Source organism: Dipteris shenzhenensis, chromosome 4 (assembly GCF_047967505.1).
Source record: "Dipteris shenzhenensis isolate YYH24624 ecotype China chromosome 4, Dip_SZ_1.0, whole genome shotgun sequence".
NCBI lineage: Eukaryota > Viridiplantae > Streptophyta > Polypodiopsida > Gleicheniales > Dipteridaceae > Dipteris > Dipteris shenzhenensis.
Window position 1 is genome coordinate 39,824,389 of NC_141599.1, and position 22,624 is coordinate 39,847,012.

The window sequence follows — 22,624 nt, forward strand, 5'->3', positions numbered from 1 at the left end:
AGACATTCGAATGCCCGCTATTAGTTAGTCTTACAATTATAAAGTATGATTTGTGTGAAGTTAGGAACGTTGGATCATACAGATTTTGTTGGTTGAGAATGTGAATGCTGAACACCAGAACAGAATCATAACAAAGAACTGCTACTCCTCGTCACACAGTCTCCACCAACTTCAAAGAGCGCTATTATTTTTATTGGCAATCTCCCGTCTTATAGAAATTTGCAAGGTGGAGATAGTTCCATAGGAGGTAGAAACAAGATTATGTCAGCATGACCATGCGTGTCACCATATTGGCTTGCTTGCTGTTCACTCCATCTAATAATACCATACAACAACCATATAATCAACTTCAAATGCTGCATCAAGCTGCCTCAGTTATGATCAATTTGTCAATTTTGTTCAAAGGTTGGTAGCTCTGGTGTAATCTGAACCAAATACTCTCCAATTTAGAGCCAGTATTGCAACTAGCCTAGAAAGCCTATACAACTAGAGGCATCCTACAACATGCTGCCTCAGATCTTTCTGGCAAGTTTATGCAGTATCTAAATCGGATGGTACACTTATAACTGCTTTCATCATTAACTCAAATAATTATTGCTCATCCACTTCATCATGGTCATTCTCAACTTCAAGGAACTCAAATAATTATTGCTCATCCACTTCATCATGGTCATTCTCAACTTCAAGGAGCTTCAACACAACTGTTTTAAGTGTCTTGAAGAGGAAGCAAAGGACATGAATGACTGCTGAGAGTTCCATAACAATTGGTGTTGCTGATTCTACAGCAATAGGGCTGCCTAATCTCATTCAAGAGCCTGAAAAGTGATTATACATGAAAAATTGATATTGTTCTCTCACCTTTACTGTATGGCTTTGTAGGGCCTTGTCAAATCCTTTAATATTACAAAATTGTATCGAGGTTTTGCAGAAAATATATCCCTGTAGTCAGAAGGAAAATCTTAAGTGCTTTGCATATACTCCAATTTTCAATATTTTTTTCGTTTTATTCACAGATCTGAGGATTCAATCTAATGTACATGCTGACTTCCCAGCCTTCCTCATAAACATTTCTTACAGGTTTCATGCCTGTGTCTTAAAGACAGGTATAATGCTTGGCAATATTCACCTTGCCATGTTTGTCCTGGAACAAAATGTGCAAGAAACTGAGCAAAAATTTAAACGCATGTGGTGGTCCTGTCAAGATGTCCTTTCTCTCGCATCACAGCAAATGTCATTCTTGATAATTGCATTTGATTGTTAAGCACCTCAGCCTTCAATCTCATGGAGCAGGACCTATCATTTTTACACTACCTAAGTGCCAATTCTTGGGCCTCCTTAGATGAGGACGCTCATTGACTGCTTTCAGTGATGTCCTCCCTAAGCTTGCAGTTCAAGAAAGCCAACGTGCTGGAAGAAAACACCTACAACACATTATCAAAGCTTGTCAGAGAACAGGCAAATCATACCCCTTGCAGAACACATTGCAAGCCACCATAATGCTCTCTCAAGTTTATTTAGCTACATAGCTTAACAGATTAAAGCACCAAATATGAAGATTTAAAAACACAGAAGGTCAAAACACCAGCTCATTTACTACGACTACTCATCAGCACATGGATGGATATTCTTAGCAAAGAAGCACCAGGAATGAGTCCTGCAATATTCAAGAGGATGGCAATGACTACTCAAAATGATACACTCTGGTTATCCAAAAAGTGCACCAGATGATTGCTGCTTTCAAAAGAGCAATAATTACAATTCTGTGTAGTTTCGTGCACTCATCTATGTGCCTCACAGTAAGGCCAGGCCTGGATTCCTCTCCTTAATGAAAATGGTGCTAAAGCATGTACGTGGACACCTCAAGAAAACAACCCCTGCACAGGCTTTGTAGGAATTTCACACAAATCTTTTGCTTTCGATGGAGATCACTTACACCTCTACAACATCACTGCATGACACTACCATGCTGTGCTTCTCACAGGACCAATGATGGGGAAATCCTTGCCTGAAGTCAGGGTGTTTGAGAACATGAGCCAAACTTGTAAGTTATGTTCGCTTTCTTCAACTGGTGCAAGTCCCATGACACCGTTTCCGAAGTGAAATCTGAGCATTCCCAAAATTGCAAGGATATCATATCAGCTCACATTGCAGGGAGGAGGTGATTTTGCCAAAGCCCCTTTCACGCCTTTCTTCTCTAGCACTTCCATTTGACGAGGGTTCTAAAATGCACATCGCTCAGCAAGCCCTCCACAGAATTGCAAATCTCAGGATCTTTATCGTTGCAGAGAAATTTTGGGCTTCCAAAATAGCAACGATAAGGCACAACAAGATGCATGGAAGAGAAGGGTTCAGACATGATCATAATCAGCATCGTGCAAATTAAGCACCCAAAAGGACCCAACAATGAAACGATTACTGATCTGGCTCCTTGGCTCTCATGTTCTAAACCTTCATCCTCAATTCCCTCTACTAGTTGAATGAATTTTGCACTTTCCCAATAGAGGGGTCCAGGAAAAAAGAATGGAATTCAATAAACTAAATATTAGTCTCCTGAGAGCTGGAGGTTGGCTGCAAAAGGAGCCACTGACCAAATAACTTTACATCACCAACACGGACTTGTGCTTCAGAAGTGACCTGGGATTTTGATGGGGCTTGAGTGGACACTTGGGGAACCACTGGTTCCAAATCCTCTGAGCCAGATTGTTGAAATTTGGTTAGGTTTTGAAGATCAGAGTCGCACTGTTTTGGAATCTCAGAACTAGCACTCGATGTTTGCATCACCTCCCTGAGAAGAGCAAGTTGCTGCTGCTGTTGCTCATGAAGAAGATAAAAATTCTGTGGTTGCAACTGAGAACTTCCAGAGATTTGTTTCGAGAGCTGCTGAATTTGCACCTGCTGCAGCGACGGGGGCGGTTGTTGCTGCTGCCTGTGAAGCTGCAGCTGTTGAACATGAAGTTGTAATTGCTGCAGTTGCTGCTGAGGCATCTGTTGTTGCTGCAACAAGGCTTGCGACTTCGAGTGAAGATAAAGCGGAGACTGAAACTGCACTGGCTGTTGCTGCTGACTCGCAGCCTTAGATTGACTACCTGTGGCGTGCTGTTGCCCAATAACTAGATTGGAGGTACCCAGTGATTGCTGACTCACACCTTGAGATAACGACTGTTGGTGAGACTGGGCCTGATGATGACTGAGGACCTGCTGAAGATGGTGTGGCACTTGTTGAGAAGTTAGTTGAATCTGCTGTTGTTGCTGCCTCTGGACGAGTGGAGGTTGTAGTTGCTGCTGCAATACCGCTTCTGTTACCTGCTGTTGCAACTGCTGTACAACCTGCTGCTGCTGCTGCTGCTGCTGTTGCTGTTGCTGTTGCTGTTGCTGTTGCTGTTGCTGCTGCTGCTGCTGCTGCTGCTGCTGCTGAAGTAAAGCCTGCACATTTTGTTGCTGGGATTGGTGGGCCTGCTTATGGAGTTGCTGAACTACAGGAATAGGCAGATCCTGAAGACTCCTTGCAACAGCTTGCTGCTGCTGCAACTGATGTGCTTGGTGTATCCCAACAGGGGTTCCTTGCTGCTGCAGCGGTTGAACAACAACTAAGGGTGTCAAAGATGACTGTGGCTGCTGGTGATTAACCTGCTGTGGTGTCTTGAGAGAAGTCGTGTGAACATACGATTGCTGTACAGGGCGAAGGCTGGGGGAAGCGAAAACAGCCGGATTAAACATTGGAATAATACCTGAGGCGGTAGAATTCTGAGCTAGGCTCATTGAATGAAAAACCTTTTGTGCACTGACTGGATCCTCCAGAACCTGAGCTGGATTTCGGCCAAAAAGGGTCGCATATGCAAGGGCTTCAGCACTAACCATATTACTTCCTAAAGCTCCAGTAACACCCAACAAGGCTGGACTCACCTTCAAGCTACCCTCATCAGCGTGAAGACCTACTTTTTGTGGAACAATCTGCCCTCCTGAACCTGCATTGCTGCTCGAATCTGAGTCATCTGCCTTGCGCTTTCTTGCTGAGCCACCCCTTCCACCACTCACAGCCCCTTCAGATGTCAAGCCTAATTTAGCTTTTGAATTCTGAAAATATGTTTTAATCTGTGTCAAAGATTTTGCAGGCAAGCTTTCACGCAGCCGGTCCCAATCCTTCCCATGTTTCCTGATTATGTCAACGAACTTATCTTTCTCTTCCTGAGTCCATGATGTTGGCTCCCTCCTGGTTTTGGTTTCAGGCAATTTGAGGCTTCTATCTTTTAACAGAGCAGGTGGTCCTGTAGGGGCTGCTGTGAGAGAGCTGGGTAAGAGCACTGGCACTGCCATTGGCATTGCAGAAGCAGGGACTAGAGTAGGGTTGGAGATACCATGCACAATGTTGGATGCTGCAAGAGGTTCCTTCTTAATTCTCACTGGCTCTGTTTTGAACTGCAGTGTCTCGGCACAAACTAAACTTGCTTCTTGAGTGCAGCTGTGGATGCCATTGACTAGACTTTCATTGATCAAATGAGAGTCCTGGGACATACCTTGTGGCATATCCCCATTGTCAAGGGATGAACATGCCTCTTCTTTCACAGCATCAAAAGCGGCATTAGGCACTCCTTTGCAAGCATCATTAGAGAGAGGCGTTGAATCATCAACTGGAGAGACTTGGGTCCCAGCTTGCAAGGATTTCAATGCACTTACTACAGTGATATGCTCAAAGTCATTATCCCCTCCCGGCTCTGTATTCACATCGTGGACCTCCAGCATACTGCTGCACTCATTCACCACGGTCACTTCTGCATGAGGTATAAGTTCCTCAACTCTGACCTGCTGTTCTGACCTGTCACCTTGCAGACTCTCCACACCTGGGGCAGATGGTTTAGAATAAATCTGACTTACAACGTCCTGAGAATTTTGCAAAGGCTTCATGTCTTCAGGCTGAATCACATCATCTGTGCCAAGGTCTATGCCTGCTTGTGCAGTGGCTTTATGGCGTTCCACTAACTGGTCCAGACCCAGGCGCTTACGCGTTTTGCTGAAGAACGCTTTACACTGAGCCTGACTTTTGGAACCTACGCGCAAAGAAATGCTGTGGAAATCCTTTCCAAACATAGCAACAGCACCAGTAAAAAGCTCCCTTTCACCATCCGTCCACTGTGAGTCTATATCTTCACTGGATCCCTTAAGAGAGCGGGAATGAATGGTACGTGCTCCCTTTACTCCTGATTGAGGTTCTCCATGGCTGGCCTTCCCTGTAGGTACCATGGAGCTAAGTCCTTGCTTATTCGAATTTCTATCTCGAATCTTCAAGCTAGAATTATTCACTGGACAAGAGCTAATAGCTGCTGATGGGGAGCTACTAGCAGCAGGGACCTCAGCTGAAAATTGCCGGGCACGTTCAACCAACTTGCTGGTACTCCGCCCTACTTTGGAGAAATCCCTTGGTATAGACATGGCAGCTGCTGCAGCAGCCACCAATGTTAGACCTTCAGCACGAGCAGAGTGCACATCCCGATGCCGGCTATTTCCTGAGGTGGTCGTTGCAAGATAAGAGCCACTACATCGTGAATAGTCTCTTCGCTTTTTCAGCTGATGCCTGCGATGAACTTTCTCAAATTCCTCCGACTTTTGATTTTGATAGTAGAACTGAACACAATCAGCAGCCGTCTTGTGTTCAAGAAAAGAGGCAATTTTGCTGAAGCTCTTCCCAAATAAAGAATATTTATCCAAGAAAATCTTTCTCTCTTCCACTGACCATGGATTCATTGTCCTTCGTTCTTGCTCTGCAGCAATCGGGTCCTCCACCAGGGCATAATTTTTTACAAATCTATGAAAAGCTCTGTCTTTATCATCCACAAGCATTGATGGCATTCTCAGGTAAGCTCTCTGATAATCAACAGGTGGATCACTAAGTAGTTTGCTGACTACTTGAATCTCATCATCATCTACATCAGGAATGGTTGGACCTGTACAAAGAAGGAACCGTCAGGGCATACGATTAAACATAGAACATAGAGCAATTAGAAATACAAATATGCACATGCACACGTAGACCCCCTTCACTAAATTCTGCAAGCAGGCACGAGGAAGCAAACTCCAACTTCCACAAAAACAAAGGGAAAGATAAAAATATATAGCATGCACAAATGACTTCCATGTGCGCTCAACCTCTGAAAGTTTTGGGTCAGTTTATGACTGTAAGATTCCTAAGAGTAACAAAGATAGAAAAACATCATGAAAATGAAATGCCACAGAAAATTCTATCTACAGCTCAGAATAAGCTTACATGTTGCAGAGTGCGGTCTGACTGAGGTTCGTTGGCTTGGAGGAGCACTGCCGTTACAGTGTTCTGGCTCACAGTGCCGAAAAGCCTTTACATGCTCTTTCCGCTGACTATTGCCAACCAGTTCCACTTTCCAAGATTCTCTCAGAGCCCGGTATTTAACAGCCAGCACTTTCTCTGTAAATTTCAAAAAGCATTCTCTCTCTGCAACCTTGGATTCCAGAAACTTCCTTTTCTTTTCGTGGCTCTCTGCATTGAGTTTCCAGATACTGGCTTCTTGAGGGCTACAATAGTGTTTCACATCATCATCAAGTTTCCCTGAGCCTGATGTAAAATTAATAGGAAGCAGGTGAGCCAAAGAATCCAGAGCATGCTTCACTAATTCTTGGTTCGCTTGTAAGATGTGGGAAATGAAGTCACCAGCCTTTTCCACACAAGCTGCCTGATCAGACTCACGTATCAAATCCTTTGGGGGTTCCAGTGCAATACTTTCAACAGCCATGATGTCTTCAGAAACTCCCCCATCAGCTTTTTGGCATTCAGACATGGTACTTCCTACTGCTACTTCAGCCCCACTTACAGCTAATGCATCCTGATTGGCAGCTGCTTGACCTTCACTCAAATTCTCCTCACAATGCATAGCAGCCTTTTCCATAGTCTGACCTTCCTCGATGGCTGCGTCAACAGCACAAGCTGGAGAAGCAACCTGTTCATACTGAGGACTGGACGTTTTAAAAGATTCGACAGCACAGTTTGCAGGCATTTTGCAGTCCTGATCTGCCATAGCTTCTGTTTCATCTTTCTGGACAAGTGTACGTTCAGGTACATGATCGTTCTCCAGCTTGACAAGCTCCTTCTCCACAAGATCAATCTCAAATTCTAGTCTCTCCACCTGCTGCATGAGAGTATCTTTGGACACGTTTAGAGCATTCTTCTGATAACTTGCAAGGAGAGCTTGGGCATCCAGCAAAGCTGAAGAATAATCCACAGTCAAGAGCCTCTGCTCAGAATTCTGGGGCAGCGATTTCTCTAGCCTTGTATCACAGTCTCTAGCAATGGCATCCTGTCCATACGATATCTGTTCCATAGTAGACATCTCTGGACAGGCACAGGGAAGAGCATTTCGAAGTCCTGAAGAAGTAAATCCCATACTTCGCGTTTCTGATGGTTGCACAACCCCTGCACCAAGTTTCAACCCAATAAGAAACACAGATTTGGCACATGTAACCAAACAACAGCCTTGCTCAAGGAAAAACGAGATAGAAGCAGGGGCCGCACAGGAATCATGGCCATACAAGCTCTGTTGATTACTTTGCAGTGCATGCAATCAAAATACACAATAAAAGCAAATTCAAAGACATTCTTTGCACACACAGAATTAAGAAAATATACCGATGAACAATATCAACAATGGGATAAACACCTATATTTGTGACAACCACCTAAAGGCCTCTAGCCCACCATGTGATTCCTTCAGAAGACTTGGCAGCTTTAATAGTCCATTACAAGGTTGAAGTGTGTCACATCTGCTGCACAAACAGGCTTACGAAACTGCAAAGGAAGCCTCTGGCATGGCAGGCCAGAGACTGAGGCACCCAAGAAAGGACGAAAACCAAACAAAAGCTCACTGTGAGCAAACCACAAGACCGCTGCTTTTCCAGCAACCACACACATCCATTAAAAACAACAGTTTGGAGGACATACAACATGCAACTCGACTAGACAATTTGCAACAGCGTTTGTGGGAATGTGTTGCCAGAAATTCTCACCTGCACTGTGCATTTGGTCTGCACTGCTCTGGCTAGAAAGCACACAGCAATTCGGCAAAGAGGCTCCAGGATGATCCGTTTTGGCAGGTCCATCCATCAGACTAAGTTCATGATTTTGCCCTTCCTCGGGTTTCTTGGCACTTACTGGGTCCTCTTCTATTTTCTCTTTTTCATACTTGGCAAGACCTTGACCCCAGGTCAGACGGGGCCTTTTTTTGGGTGAGGCATGCCCCACATCATCACGAACACTCTCATGGACAGTTGAATTCTGCAAAGGAGAGTGTTGAGGAGATGCCGTGGATCCAGATACTTCAGAAACAAGCAAGGGAGCACCCAAATCTCTTGGATAGAAGTTATTGGAAGGGCATGCAGGAGTTCGAGAAGAAAATGAGGACAAAAGAGTCCTGTCCCGGCCTCTCCAATCATGACGAGAATGTTCCTTACTGCCACTTAAAACATCTGGAAACACGTGATCCCTGTTAGAGGCACTGCCGTATCTGTCCAATCTTCCCTCCAACTCCCTGTCTCCTAGACTCCAGTCTCTGCCAGAGTCAAGCTTCGGGAGCGGGCCAGTTCTCCTGTGAAATTCAACCTTGCTCCACGTCCTCTCTCTGAAATCCCGTTCTCTGTGAGACGCATCCCAACCAAACCCAGTGCCAAACTTTGACCTCTCTCGATCCCATGAACCAAGCGCTTCAAGCGAATTTTGACATCCATAAGGACGAGAGGCAGAATCCAACCTCGGGCTGGACGCAGGCCTCCCATCAGCAGGAGAAAGGCACGGCTCTCTAAAATGATGCGCATCCAATTCTTCGCTAGGTCGTTCTGTGCTCGGACTGTTGCTGTACCCTGGGCTTCGGCCGCCAGACAAGCTGCACGCATCCCTCTCTGCCTTTCCGTTCTCCACCGGTGAAGCTGAACACCGGAGAGCACAAGAATCGGATGAGCGGCCAACTGCAGCACCATACCTGCCGTTCTCAACGACGACTCCATGCCGACCTGCACAACCACACGCACAAAGGAAAGCAAGGTGAGTGGTGAGGCCCCCGTCCATTAATCGTCTTTCCAACACACGTTGTACAACTATTAAGACGTCAGTTGCTGTTCACTGCTGTAACTGCACGCGAAACTGCCTTTTCAATGTTAAGGTTTGCGGAAAATACAATTTTGTTCTTTTCCGTCGTGTACGTAGGCTCGGGAAATGACGACAAAGAAGGGGACACGCGCACCAGAACGACCACAAGATCACAGACGGGGAAATACCTACAGCCCGTCGTTTGTTCGGAGGGCCAGGCAGGCTTCCGTTGGCAGAAAGCACGCTGGAGGACCTGTGCGAGGAAGGACCAGACGAAGATCTGTCGGAAGACCACTCCTTCTTCCCTGCTGTATATCTATCCCGGTCTGCTCGATCAAACTTGTCTCTGCTGAGAACCTGCCTCTCCCAGTTGGCAGAGGGATGGTCAGGAGGCATGGAAGAAGAGGACTCACGAGCAAAGGAAGCGCCTGCGGATCGAGCATCACCTCCGTTGGAGCTATACATCTGCTTCTCTATCTAACCAAATTTGTGTCAACGAGACTGTAAAGCCGAAGGAGGAGGCAGAAGAAGTGCAAGAAGGGGAGGGAGAGGGGGGGGAAGGGGCGAACCCTAGAAAGGGACATGGTGGTTTTGGGCGGCTAAGAGAGGGAATTGAGGGTAGAAGAAGAGAAACGACAAGAAGCAAATGGGAGGAATCCAAGAGGAGGGGGGGTGGAAGCCATAGCCGGGGGAGGAAGAGGAGGGAAACCAGGAGGAGGAAGGAAACGAGAAGAGGAGGGAGGAAGGGAACAGAGAAGCAGGGGAGGCAGGAAACCTAAGGAACCAAGACAGGGAAAGGGCGGGAGAGAGGACCCAAAAGCAGGGAAGGAAGGAATGGAGGAAGAGGAAGAGAACCCAGAATCAGGAGGTGGTGTTGGAGAGGACCCAAAATCAGGGGGGTGGAGGAGGAGAGCAGGGAAAGGGAGGAGAGAGGCCGAAGAAGAGAACCCATCAACAGGACGGTTCAGCACAAGAAGTTGTAGGGTGGAGATATGACTTGACTTGGATGGGTAAAGATAGACGACAGATGTTTAGCATACCCCCCAACCCCCCCCCCCCCCCCCCTTTGCTCGGCAGAGAACAAGCCCCTCTCTGTTGTCTTTTTGCTAGGTCTCTTTTTTGACTGCACGCTAAAGTGATATCACCCAGTTGCTTATGCTTTTTGGCGCCCGCAACAAAAACACCAGCTTTCGGTCGATCCCTCTCTCTCTCTCTCTCTCTCTCTCACCTTCCCCTCTTTCTTTGCCTTCTTCCTTCTGCTCCTCCTCCGCCTACGCTCTAGATCCGCCCCCTCCCCTTGCCTCGCCCTTGCCTGGATCTGGCTGGCTCTGCTTTGATGATGATGACCATCTCACGCCGACGCTCGCCCCCCGCTCCTTCCGCATGTGGTGGCGGCGGCGAAACTTAGATCGTCTGGCGTCGCGATGCGGGTGGCAACGAAACGTGCGACGGAGATTTGTCCGAAAGGAGAAAGAAGAAGGGGGAGGAGCAGCAGGAGGAGGAGGTGATGATGATGATGGTGATGATGCCGGCGACGAAGAGGGTGGTGACCCCGCCAAAAAAACATAGAAAAGCTACTCGCAAAGAAACCAAAGAAGAAGGTTCATTGTCTGCAGCACGACGCAGGAAATTAGGCAAAGAAAAGAAAGTGAGAAGAGAGGAGACGATGAAGAAGAGGGCACCACCGGTCCACCGCCAGCTGCCAGTCCTCCCCGGTTGCCCGCCCCTCTATATCATCTTGACATGTTGTCGCTTACCCGCTCCACGTGGCACCCTTGCCTTGACACCGGTTACTCCCTCGAAGAACGCTAGATTAAACCCGGGTTCAAATCTAGCCCGTCACGGGTCTCATTTACTGCGACCACCCGCTGACTCCTCCTGCTTTCAATGCAGGCACGCACGCCCCCATGGGGTGGTCATGAGTCATCACTCATGACTCATGCCATCCATCATGAGTCATCGCCCCGTCACCCTCCAGTAACTACCCGGGGCGTGATGCGCCACTGTCCGACGTGGGCAAAGTGTGGCCAGCGATGTGTCGCCACGTCGGCGGAGCACAGGCCATCCATGCGCCCCGCTGGCGCGCAATTCTATTATGACCCCTGGGGTTTCCTGGAAGGTTCGTGGCCATTTAGGGGCGCGGGCCCCTTGACGTGGCACGCATTCTTCGTCGCCGTCGTGCGGTTAAGAAGCGGAGACGGGCTGCCGGAAGGCGGGCTCCCGTCGGCCGTCATTCTCGCCGTCATCTGCGCATCACCGCCGATAAACGGGCCCCCTTTTGCTGCCCCGCCGTGCGCCTCACTGAACGCGCTTCTAATTCCGCGTAAGGGTTTCAACCCCCGTGCCCCCGTCCTCCTCCCCCAAATCTGCCCTGTTGATTGATTCAATTCAATCAATCGCAACCCCCCCCGCATCGCATCGCACCCTCGTCGTGGCAAAATCGCATCCCCCCCCCCCCCACCATAGCTTCGCAAAACACAATCGACCACATCCAGCTCCTCCCTCTCCTTCCACCATTTCCATCGCACTCTCAACCTGCATACCCGTCGCCTGCTTCCCAACCTCCACACCCGTCGCCCCTGAGCTGAAATCATGGCGGAAGTAGTAAGATCATAGATCAGCAAAGCGCAGAAAGGCAGTACGAGATCGCAACACAAGCGCTTCCCCATCGGAAGGACTCACAAATCGCAAGCCCAATGCCCCGATTGCAAGCTCCTAATGCCCAAATTCGCACTGCAATTCCTCTGAGCACAATCGCAACGACAGACGTTCCCGCGGGCGCTGCATGATCTTGTCCATCTTCTTGTAAGAAGCCGTGCGTATGAAGCAGGGAGGGCGAAGCAGATGACGCGCAGATCAATAAGGCATGAGCGGGCGATAGCAAGAGTGGGCAAGATCAAGAACAGGCAAACGAACTAACGAAGAACAAAGCAAAGGAGAGCCCAAAACTAGAAGAAGAGCAACTAATGAAATCTGAGAGTACGGGGGAGGCGGGGGAATAGGCAGGTGACATACGATTAAAGCCGCTCTGTCAAAAAAGAATTCCGGCAAAGGTGTTTTGGAGTGAACGGCTGCCGGCCAATGCCCTAAACTTTAGCCAGTTGCGGTTACCGGTGCGTAAACCCGGCCCGAAACCGGACCCTAGTCAGGTATGGTTACGGTAGGGCTTGCGGACCCCACACGGAATGCGTAGGGTTAGGTTTGCGGACCCACCGCCATAGCAGGCGTGGGTTTTTGAGCGGAAACTTTCAGAAAGCTGAGTTGGGTGGGGCCCGCCCATTTTTTTGTCAGGCACATAGTATACATACATATTATATATACATCCATACATGTACTTTCAGTCTGGCACATATTATACATACATATTACAGATACATTCATATCCATTCATATTCATATTCATTCATATTCATATCCATATTATAAGCCGCACTCAGGATTACGTGGCGGCCTGATTGCTGGGGTTTCTTTTTTTGGCCCCGCTTTTTTGATTTTGATGCGTTTTTCCCGATTTTCGGGAGGATTTTTCGTGCGAGGGAAAAACAAAAACTTTCAAACGCGGAAACTGCCGTGTTGAAAAAACAGCCTTCCCCGGCCGAGAAAACCGACCGCCTTAAAACCGCTTTTGAAAACCCAACAATTAATACCCGGTCCATCTTGTCAAAAACACCCACCTTGCTTAACCCTCAAGTTTGCTCCATTCACCCTTGCCATCCCGTCTTTAAGTCTTGGTCAAGACGTTTTGCCGGTTTGACTCCCTTGTTTGCCATTATTAATTTCACCATCCATTTTACAAATTTTCCCCCCTTCCTCTCATTTTTACACTTTCACGACCATGCTCCTTCATATCGTCCATGCTCCTTGCTCTTGTCCCATGTACCCATATCGTTCTGGGGCGGGAGGGACTATAGGCATACCCTCTATTGGGTCCCTATATGAGCCCTTTGACAGTCCTTCGAGGTTCATATTATGAGCCCCTTGAACATTGAAAACCGTGCCAGTGTCACTGCTGCTTATCAAGGGAAATATTGTCTTTGATTTCAGAAGATAATCAATTGCTAACAATGCTCCCATGCTCTAGGGTTTGGAGTTCTTGAAGCACATAACAAAGACTCCTTCGCCAAGCGCCTAAAAATATAATGAGACACCATCTTTATCTTTTGTCTTTATTTTGCTACTTTAATGAACACAAGGGACATCATCCCCATTCTCTTGTTTGAAATATGGAAAAGGTAATCCAACATGAAGAAATTTCTCCCTCTTTTTATATCTTCCCAGGAGGGAAAAGGGTCCATGCACTCTTGAAATTTATTTAAGTACATTCCACACAATGGATAAACACAAGATAGCCTCCTTCTCCCTTAACTAGTTACGACACGTGATATGAATTCATACTATCTTATTTGTCACATTGTTTAGCTTGTGGTGTGCAAATTTCAAGAAGAATGCACATGTATATGATAAATCTTCACCAATTCTATAATCGATAGCTATAATTTTGCCATGTCAAAAGGCAACTTTATCTTATTAGAAGGTGAAACCTATACGGGATAACTTCCTTTAAAATCCTAATACGAATTGTATGCATGTCGTTTCAAAATATAAAATTATAACTTCTATTTCTCATTTAGCGTTAGGCTTATAATTCTCGAGAATCACATATAGGGAAATAATATTATATAAGTAAGTCTCAATAGAAAATTAGACTACAAGTTGCTATCATGATTCCTTCCATACCCTCCATTACAATTTATCTGGAGATTAGTTCAACATGTTCAAATGTTTAAAACTTGCTTTTGAAACGCGAGCATCATACGTGGGCAAGATTATAACCTAACTTCTTTAAGCGACATGTTGCTCAATACAAAAAGACTGAATTGTCAAAAGCATCGTGAGCTTCACTCAAGAAATATGAATGTGCATTGGTGGGATAGAAATAGTTAGTAATAATTATATATGTTTGCAATAAAAGTGATAGTCGACAATAGTTATTATTGTTCGATATCAAGGTTTACAAGACTAAAGGAGAATGTACATGCTTACCTATAAAATATCTAAAGTTATCTTGCAGTTGCCTACTTCAGATCTGCTCAAAATAGGCAACTTCTATACACTCTCCCAATGCATAAGTGTTTTATTTAATTGCATACAATATTCGATTGCGCATGACCATACTTATTACATCGTATTACTTAGATTTGAGCTCCAAGCGCCCCCCCCTCCCCCCCCCCCTCTCTCTCTCTCTCTCTCTCTTTCTCTCTAAAACACACACACAAAAACTGGCACGCATAGACGTAGAAGTAATTTCCATTAGAATATTACTTGCTATCTTATGATTTTATGTTGATAACACTAACAATATTTTTTTTGTGCTCTCATTTTCTACTTATAAATAATTATCTATCCTTAAGTTTTCCCAAAAAACATTATAGAGCCACGTGCAAGTTGAAGTCTAAATACTTCCCTTTTAATCCCATGAATTGATTAAGTCCCATGTGGAGTAAAATCCAGAGTACATGCAACATGATTATAGATGTAACACTATAAATACGTTCTCTTTTTCTTAAATGTTAAGTTAAATATAAGAAAGCTTGTGTCCAAGCAAAGTGCATATCAATTTGGGCACATAGTATATGTAACTATGACTCTATCTCCATGTAAGGTTTCACACATGTTGTGCACATAGATATGTACACTTAACTAAAGCATTGCACCTTTTACAAATAGTTGGATTGTTGTGTGACAAGACATTAGTTGTTTAAATGATAGTAGGTTCAAAATTCTATTCCAACTTACAAGTATCCAAGCAAACAAGTGGTTAAACTACCATATTTGAGCTTTGGGGAAACTACAAAAGAGAATAATATACTCTAGGTAGAAAATAACCTTCATGAACCAATATTAAGTCTATTGAGAAGTTCTAAAGTGATGGTTGGAAGACTAAGACTAAGTTATGTCGAGTCACAAGTATTAATTCTCCATGTATGCATCTAATCTACTAAATATTTTATAGGGAGCTAATATACACATATTGGTACATATAGATATTACGATCCAATCCTTTATTTCTTTGTAAACATCCAATCTCTATACTGTGAAATAGCTAATAAATCCAATTATGTACCTCAATATAGACCATTTGAATAGTGTGCCAACACAAGTTGTTGCATGATGTATCTTGTAAAGAAGTGTGCTTTAAAGCCATGTCTAAGAGAATTTAATTTTTATCATGCAAATGTAAAGAAATGCAAAGAGAGCCTCTATTAGGAGATAATGGAACACTCTCACTCAAATTTCACTCATAAAAAAAAGAAGGCTACATACAAGGGAATGGTAGATTTGTAGACACACACTTAGTATGCAACCTTATTCCCATTGCTTGACAAGGGACTTAGCATATGCTCACCTTAATCCTCTTACCAAATGTAATGTATGGCTAAAGAGAGAGAAACCAAAAAGAAATCAAAAGAAAGGACGATATACTGGAAAAAAATATGAGATGAGAGTGAGTCTGTGGTGACCAACAAATGTCCATTGCTTCCTTGGTTGATTAGTGTTAACAAGCATAATGACAACCACTTAAGTTTTCATTGGTTAATGCCTCCCCCCACAATCCAAAATACTAAAAATTCTACAAGGATTTGTAATTTTGTGAGTGTGTATAACACATTTGCATGTAAATGTTTGAGTGACTCTCTCTCTCTCCGCCCCCCCCCCCACACATGCGTGCATGTGCGCATGCATGCACACGCACGCATGCAAGCACACACGTACACACATTTTCTCTTTCTCTCTCACTCTCTCTCCCCCTTACTTGTGTGTGTGTGTGTATGTGAGTGAGAGGGGGTGTGTGTGTGTGTGAGAGAGAGAGAGAGAGAGAAAGAGAATAAGAGATTTGCAAAGATTCAACTTGTTTGTTGTGACAAGTCACTACATAATAGTTGCGGTGTTGATTTCAGAATTTAGCTTATGGTTGGTTATCTTCTTTGATGAAGGCCACAAGTGGCATTTAGTTTTTCCGCACATCAACAAAGAATACACTTCTTTCCAATGACAAGAAGCAAACAAATGCTAGTTGCATATATGAAACTTTGCTAAAAGTTTGAATTTTCATTTATCTCCACATTTCAATATCATGGACAATGTCATGGAAGACTTGAGAAGGGAAACATGTAAGAATGGCCGAATGCATTAAAGAGGCAGTAGGCAAGGAGTCAAAATTACTCAAGCTAAGTACTCAAAGTTGACCTATCAACTAGCCACATACAATCTTGATCTAAGTGGAATGCTTGCTATCCTTGGAAAGTTTTTGACCTATACATAACCAGTGCTTAACAAAGCAACTCAAGCAAAAACCAAATACACAAACACTTTTAACACACAACATCTTTTAGGACATGGTACTAATTTCTAGCAAATCCAAGTGCAAACAAAGAAGGTTTGGAGACAATTGAATTAAACAAATCAAGCTAATAGAGCAACTCAATATTCAAGCCCGATTAGACAGGAAGATAGTTGCTCTTTAGTGACTCAACATGTGGTAAGAAAATATGCAAATGCATTTAATGATCATATGCATAAAGCAAAGTGTCAAATTTTTACATCATGGCCTCATGGGAGTTAATCTTGTTATTTCACAAAAACTTATTGAATTGCCTACCAAATTAGAAGCTCAAAGTGAAACTCATTCAAAACATTACATTAAGAACCAAAAGTTTTAGCAAAAAGGTCAAATGATCTAAATTGTAAACTGACGCAAAACCCTGACTCTGTGTATTTGTAAAACCTTGATTCGGAAGGGGGTTAACGCATGCAAGCAAGCATATATTTAAAATGACCTACATTCAAATCTTGATATTTTTAAAACCATGTGTATACATGTTTGGATGTTTTGAATTTAAAGTTCCCCTCCATATATTTACAAAAGCTCATTACATTGAATAACTATTTTAAGATCCCCTTAAGTAAGTCTTATTCTTCATGAGTGAACTCATCTCTGATTGCATAGCATACTCCCACTTGCGCTGATCCTCGTGCATCATAGCCTCTCTGTAGCAAGAAGGCTCCCCGCAATCAGTAAGCATCACATAGTCTACCCCTGGAACAAATCTCTCAGGTGGTCTAGACACTCTAGCTATTCTTCTCAAGGGCAGTTCAACTTGCTATCCCACCTGCATATCAGCCACATTTGGCTCATCATTGCCACCAATAGATGATCCATTATCTACCCTTGATTGTGTACCTATGGGAGTACCTAGTGGCACCATTTCCTGCACATTCGGTGTATGGACAACTTGCTGTCTATCAACATATGCGGGTGGATTCACACCCTGGAAAGTGATTCTCCTCATTTCCACATCCCTCTTATGCATCTTCTTCTCATTGAAGACCACATCATGGCTTCATATGATTTTCTTTGCTTCTGGATCCCAAAGACAATAGCCTATCTCTCCACTTTCACCATAACCAAGAAAGATGCATTTCCTAAACTTAGGATCTAGCTTCTTCCGAAGCTCTTTTGGCACATGTGCATATGCCTCACACCCAAATATACGCAAATGAGAGTAGGAGGGCTTCTTGCCACTCCATGCCTCTTCAGGAATACCACCATCCAAACTCTTGCTAGGTGATCTATTGATCACATGCATTGCAATCTTCATTGCCTCAGCCCAAAAACCACCAGAAAGACTTGCATTGGAAAGTATACATTGCCACCTTTCTTGAATGGTGCAGTTCATTTGTTCTGCAATTGGATTTTGCTCTGGAGTACGAGCGGACCCTCTTGATCCCACATGTATCACAGAAATGCTGAAAGTCATGAGAGATATACTCTCCACCATTATCAGTTCGTAGGCATTTAAGCATTCTACCTGACTGATTTTAAGCCAAAGTCAACCATTTTTGAAATATGTGGAACACATCGCTTTTCCAAGCTATAGCATAAGCCCACATTTTCCTAGTTGCATCATCAATGAATGTCACATAGTATTCAGCCCCGCCTAATGACCGTGTAGGCATGGGACCACATATGTTTGAATGCACCAAATCAAGCCTTTTAAGCTCTTTCTTTCCCTTCTTTTATGGGCTGATTTAGTATGCTTCCCATAGAGACAATACTCACAAAATTCAAAGTCAGAAAAATTCAAATGTGGTACATAATCCAAACGGAATAAGAGTTTCATTCCATTCTGGCTCATGTGCCACAAAGAAGTACTTGGCTGCTCGGTTATTACAACAACATGATCAGACACCCCTGATACGTGTAAGATATAAAGTCCCACATTTGGCACCCCTAGCCAAAACCATAGAGCCCTTTTGAAGTTTCCAACTCCTAAAGCCAAACGTGGTCTGAAAACCAATATCATCTAGCTGATCCGCTAAAATAAGACTCTTGGTCAGCTTAGACACATGTCTCACATTTTTCAAAACAAATGCAAACCCATTTACAAAAGAAAACTTTATGTCACCTGCTCCCACTATGTCACATGCATAGTTATTTCCAAGATGCACACACCTGTCTTTCCATTGTCATAAGTAGAGAACCATTCCCTATGGGGAGTAACATGGAATGAAGCACTAGAATCCAAAATCCAATCCTAGGAATATGCATCATCTGAAGTGGTAAGCAAGTCTGTAGGTAGACTAGACATGAAGAGAATGTCATTGTAACTATCATTACTGATTGCATTAATCTCCTCGATCTTCATCTTTCTGCATCCACTCAGGCGACACCTCGGGGGTCTACCCCTACGCTCTCTTGGACTCTCTTCCTTCTTATTTGCATCCTAATTTGCATTCTTTTTCTTATCCTTTTGCTCTCTTTTCAGCTTGTAGTAATCCTTTTTCATGTGGCCCTTCTTGCCACGGTGGTAACACTCAATGTTTCGCGCCCTAGATTTGCTATGAGACTTCCCTCTTTCTTGGTACTTCCCCCTAAACTGTGATCTACCCCTTTGCACATTTAAGGTTGTATCCTACTTGTTGCCATCCATAGACTTTCGTCTAATCTCCTCGGCCAACAAGCTACCCACGACATCATCAAACTTCAGAACTCCACTAGGTGCAGAGTTACTCACAGCTGTGCGGAAGGTATCCCATGAGGATGGCAATGAACATAAGAGAAATATTGCCTTAGTCTTCGCATCAAAATTCATCTTTTGAGCCTAAAATTGGCTGAAAATAATATTGAATTCATTCAAGTGAGAAGCAATGGAGACCCCTTCATCTGCAGCTCAAACAACCTCTTCATGAGGTAAACTTTATTAGAGGCAGTTTCCTTCTCATAAGTGGCACATAATTTCTTCCACAAATCTTCCGTAGTCTGCTCATTTACTACTATGAAATAAACTGACTTTGCAAGATGAAGTCTAATAGTAGACTTTGCTAATGCATCAAACTCATTCCAATCATCCTCAGACATATATGCAGGCTTAGCTTCAATCCCTGCCAAGGGTTTAATCTGCTTCTTTTGAATAAGCACATCTCTTATCTGTTCTTTCCACAAAGAAAAGTTTGTCCCATCAAACTTTTTAATTTTGGAACCAGTGCAACCCAATGCAAACCACAAATGAGCGCACATGGCTCAGTCTGCAACCAGAGTGATCTGCATAAGGTGTGTCCAAGAAATCACGGCCCCATGGCAATGATCGCTAGTGAAAATAAAACCTGGGATGTCTCAAAACATGAGCGTCACTGCATAATCGAACTCACTGCATAATCGAACTCAGCAAGACCATCTATAAATATCTCTCTTCTGCCACAACTCCAAAATCTCATCCAAGGATGGAGTAAGAGCCTGTCAACCCTTGCATTTCTTTGCAAAAATGGACCTTAGGAAACTTAACCTTAGCAAAAATGCCACATGGCAATCAATGAGAAGGTCTTAGAAACTTTGAGAAATTTCCTTCAAAGAGACGACGGAAAAACACAGAGAATCACAACTCCCTCAATTCTTTATGGAATAGCAAGTAGCTTTGTACACATATGTTTTAGGCAGTCCTAGATCCAACGGGACAGACAACTATGCAAATGGAGGCCCGGATGTTGAGTTTCCACTCACACAAACTACAGCTTTAGAACTTCATGGAATCGGAAGTAGCTTCACAGGTAATAGTTTTGGATTGCTCTAAATTCACTAGGAGTGTTTGAACTGCAAATGGTGGCCTGGATATGGAGATTCAATACACAAATCCGTGCAGAAAATTGAATTTCGTCACTTTTTGTAGGAGCTGTAACTTTTCACTGAAACCTTGGATGACAGAGATCTAAGAACAAAAAATGAAGTACTCAAAGTCTTCTACAACTTTGCTTTAGATCTTAAGGTGAGATTCAGCTTCTAGAGAAAGATATCTTCATCATAAGACTCTCAGGTCTAAAATAGACCGTCTTTTTGCCTCTAAAACCACCTGTTGCCTTACAAAAAATCACTTAGAGAACTTTCCAAAGGTTTCTACACAAACTCTGCACATCAAGATGGAGGCAAAGACACCCAACGGAGCTTCTCCTTCCTCCCATAGAGCTGTAGCAATAGACTTCAGGCTTTAGGCTCACACCCAGGCTTAGCTAGAACACCCTCGCTCTAATACCAGTTGAGAGATCTCAACAACGGAAGTGGAATGAAAGAATGAGAGAGAGAGGGAGAGCTAGAAGAGAGAGCCACACAAGTTTTTGGTGGGTGCAAAACACCCTAATCTTCTATGTCATCCATATATATATGTGTTTGAGTATTGTACATAACCAGGGTTAAAGTACTATGGTCTTTAACCCCCACAATTTGAAGCAACATTACAATATTGTGAGGGAGGAAGACATTTAAATGGTGGATAAAAAATTCCATTAAAGTTAAGGAAAAATTTAATGACTTTCATCTTATCTTCCCCTCAAGCTATTGAGATGTTTACTTTATTTTCTTATAAATGAATAGAATTCAAAAGGATTGTTGTACCCTTGTACAATAGTTCATTAATTTGATTAAAACAAATATTATTGAGAATATAAGCATTGAAAGTACAAAGAGACGTCTTAAATGGAGATCGTAAAGTACCAAAGTACATTTTCACCGACCAGAAAAGAATCTACATGAGTGAATGATATCCAAAAGGCCCATGCTGTAAAGCGTATATAATAACTATGCAATTTCTGCACTTGCATGTACAATATTGGAAACCAAACCCCCAACTTTGGCATACAGTCACATTGTCATGCAGTTAAGTGCATGGCAACCACCTTATTCACCTCAAAATATTGTGCCTCTGTAGCTCCAGCGACTCGAAAAACCACCTCCATACTTAGGCTAACCTTTGCACTCAACACAGAATCCAGGTACGTGTTATTTCTATTTTTCAAAGCCATCGCACGGCAATCACGAGCAATGCAACTCACTTCCACATACCCTGCAAAGCAGCATAAAATGTGAAACAGTAAAACTCTAGCACTGAGAGGGAGCAGCAGTTGGAAATTGGTAAACAATAAGGTGAAATATGTCCTTCAATTCACAGCTTGTGAAGAATATTCAACCAAGTGTATGGAATTGTAACGTTTTCATTATTTATAAAAAGACAAAAGCAAATGCACAGCTATCATCTACCTTGAATACCGAACATATATTGTCGATTTGTCATCCTCAATTGGCTTATATGTGACCTCTTCACCATTTTGAGAGACTCTATATCTGAAGCCTGCCCTTTGAAGTCTTGAAAATCTCCAAAGACAGTGTGTCCTCCTTCCAGCTCAAGCCTGGCAGGAATTAAAGACCACTATAACCCTTGACTGTTCAGTCTATGAGGCCCCTTTCTAATCTAAAAGCAGCAGGGCGTTTCAAATTTCAATACATGCCTTGGAGACAATTTAAATGCATTAAAAACATATCCAATTGTACAAAATCTAGTGCTTACTTCAAAAATTGAAACTTCTAAAATTGCGGAGTCTTTGATCTTTCAAATAAATTACTGCAAGTACAACTTGTAATAAGACTCCAAACTGAACAAAGGGTCCTCAATGAAATATAATAGTAACTAAAGAGAGATCATGTACTGCCATTTATAGTCACAAACAAACTGGAGCGTTTTATATACAAGTAACTTGTGGAGAAAAGTACACATTTAGAGAGAGAGAGAGAGAGAGAGAGAGAGAGCAGATGGTACCCTTATAGGTAAACATAACTATGCTCCACCTGAGTCCCATCTGGGCGAACCATGCCAAAGACTATCCACTAGACTATATAATAGTGGTGTTCCAGACTGTTCGTGGATGCTACGAGTCAACTGTGGGCACATGGATCAAATCGTGTTGACATCCCGGGCTTGTTCAACAGAGCTTTTCTAAGGGAGGGTGATGGAGCATATGCATCGACACTGTGGGTGTAGGCCCACGCACAAAAGTCTATAGATGGATGCCGACGCCTCGAACAGGCCTAGTGGCAAGACAGATCTGCAAAGGACCAGCACTGGTTAGCATCAGAAAACCTCTGCAACTGGTCGGCATACAGGTGCTGGAGGAAGTAGACCTGCATAGAAGATGGGCCAA

General features: G+C 43.7%; 2 protein-coding genes across 3 annotated transcripts in view; both read right to left on the reverse strand.

Moving 5' to 3' along the window:
• Positions 1 to 675: 675 nt before the first annotated feature.
• Positions 676 to 11,417, reverse strand: LOC147902847 (uncharacterized). Of its 2 annotated transcripts, XR_015540904.1 has the most exons (5): positions 9,289 to 11,417; positions 8,026 to 9,024; positions 6,260 to 7,435; positions 2,006 to 5,939; positions 676 to 1,421 (listed from the first exon to the last, which is right to left on the reverse strand). XR_015540904.1 is itself a non-coding variant. In XM_087373844.1 (4 exons), exons 1-4 carry the CDS (start codon positions 9,563 to 9,565, stop codon positions 2,536 to 2,538), a joined length of 5,856 nt encoding a protein of 1,951 aa, XP_087229970.1. In that variant the 5' UTR covers positions 9,566 to 11,417; the 3' UTR covers positions 1,470 to 2,535. The 2 variants fall into 2 exon arrangements, 1 of the variants encoding a protein (XP_087229970.1); XM_087373844.1 differs by lacking the exon at positions 676 to 1,421 and having other exon boundaries at positions 1,470 to 5,939.
• A 9,726-nt stretch (positions 11,418 to 21,143) lies between these two features.
• Positions 21,144 to 22,624, reverse strand: part of LOC147902848 (uncharacterized) — a 52,517-nt gene continuing 51,036 nt past the window's right edge. Inside the window, exons 6-7 of the mRNA XM_087374224.1 lie at positions 21,687 to 21,835; positions 21,144 to 21,492 (exon numbers count right to left, since the gene is read on the reverse strand). Of these exons, the coding sequence (XP_087230350.1) occupies positions 21,299 to 21,492; positions 21,687 to 21,835 (343 nt within the window). The 3' untranslated portion in view covers positions 21,144 to 21,298. The remainder of the gene's footprint in view (positions 21,493 to 21,686; positions 21,836 to 22,624) is intronic.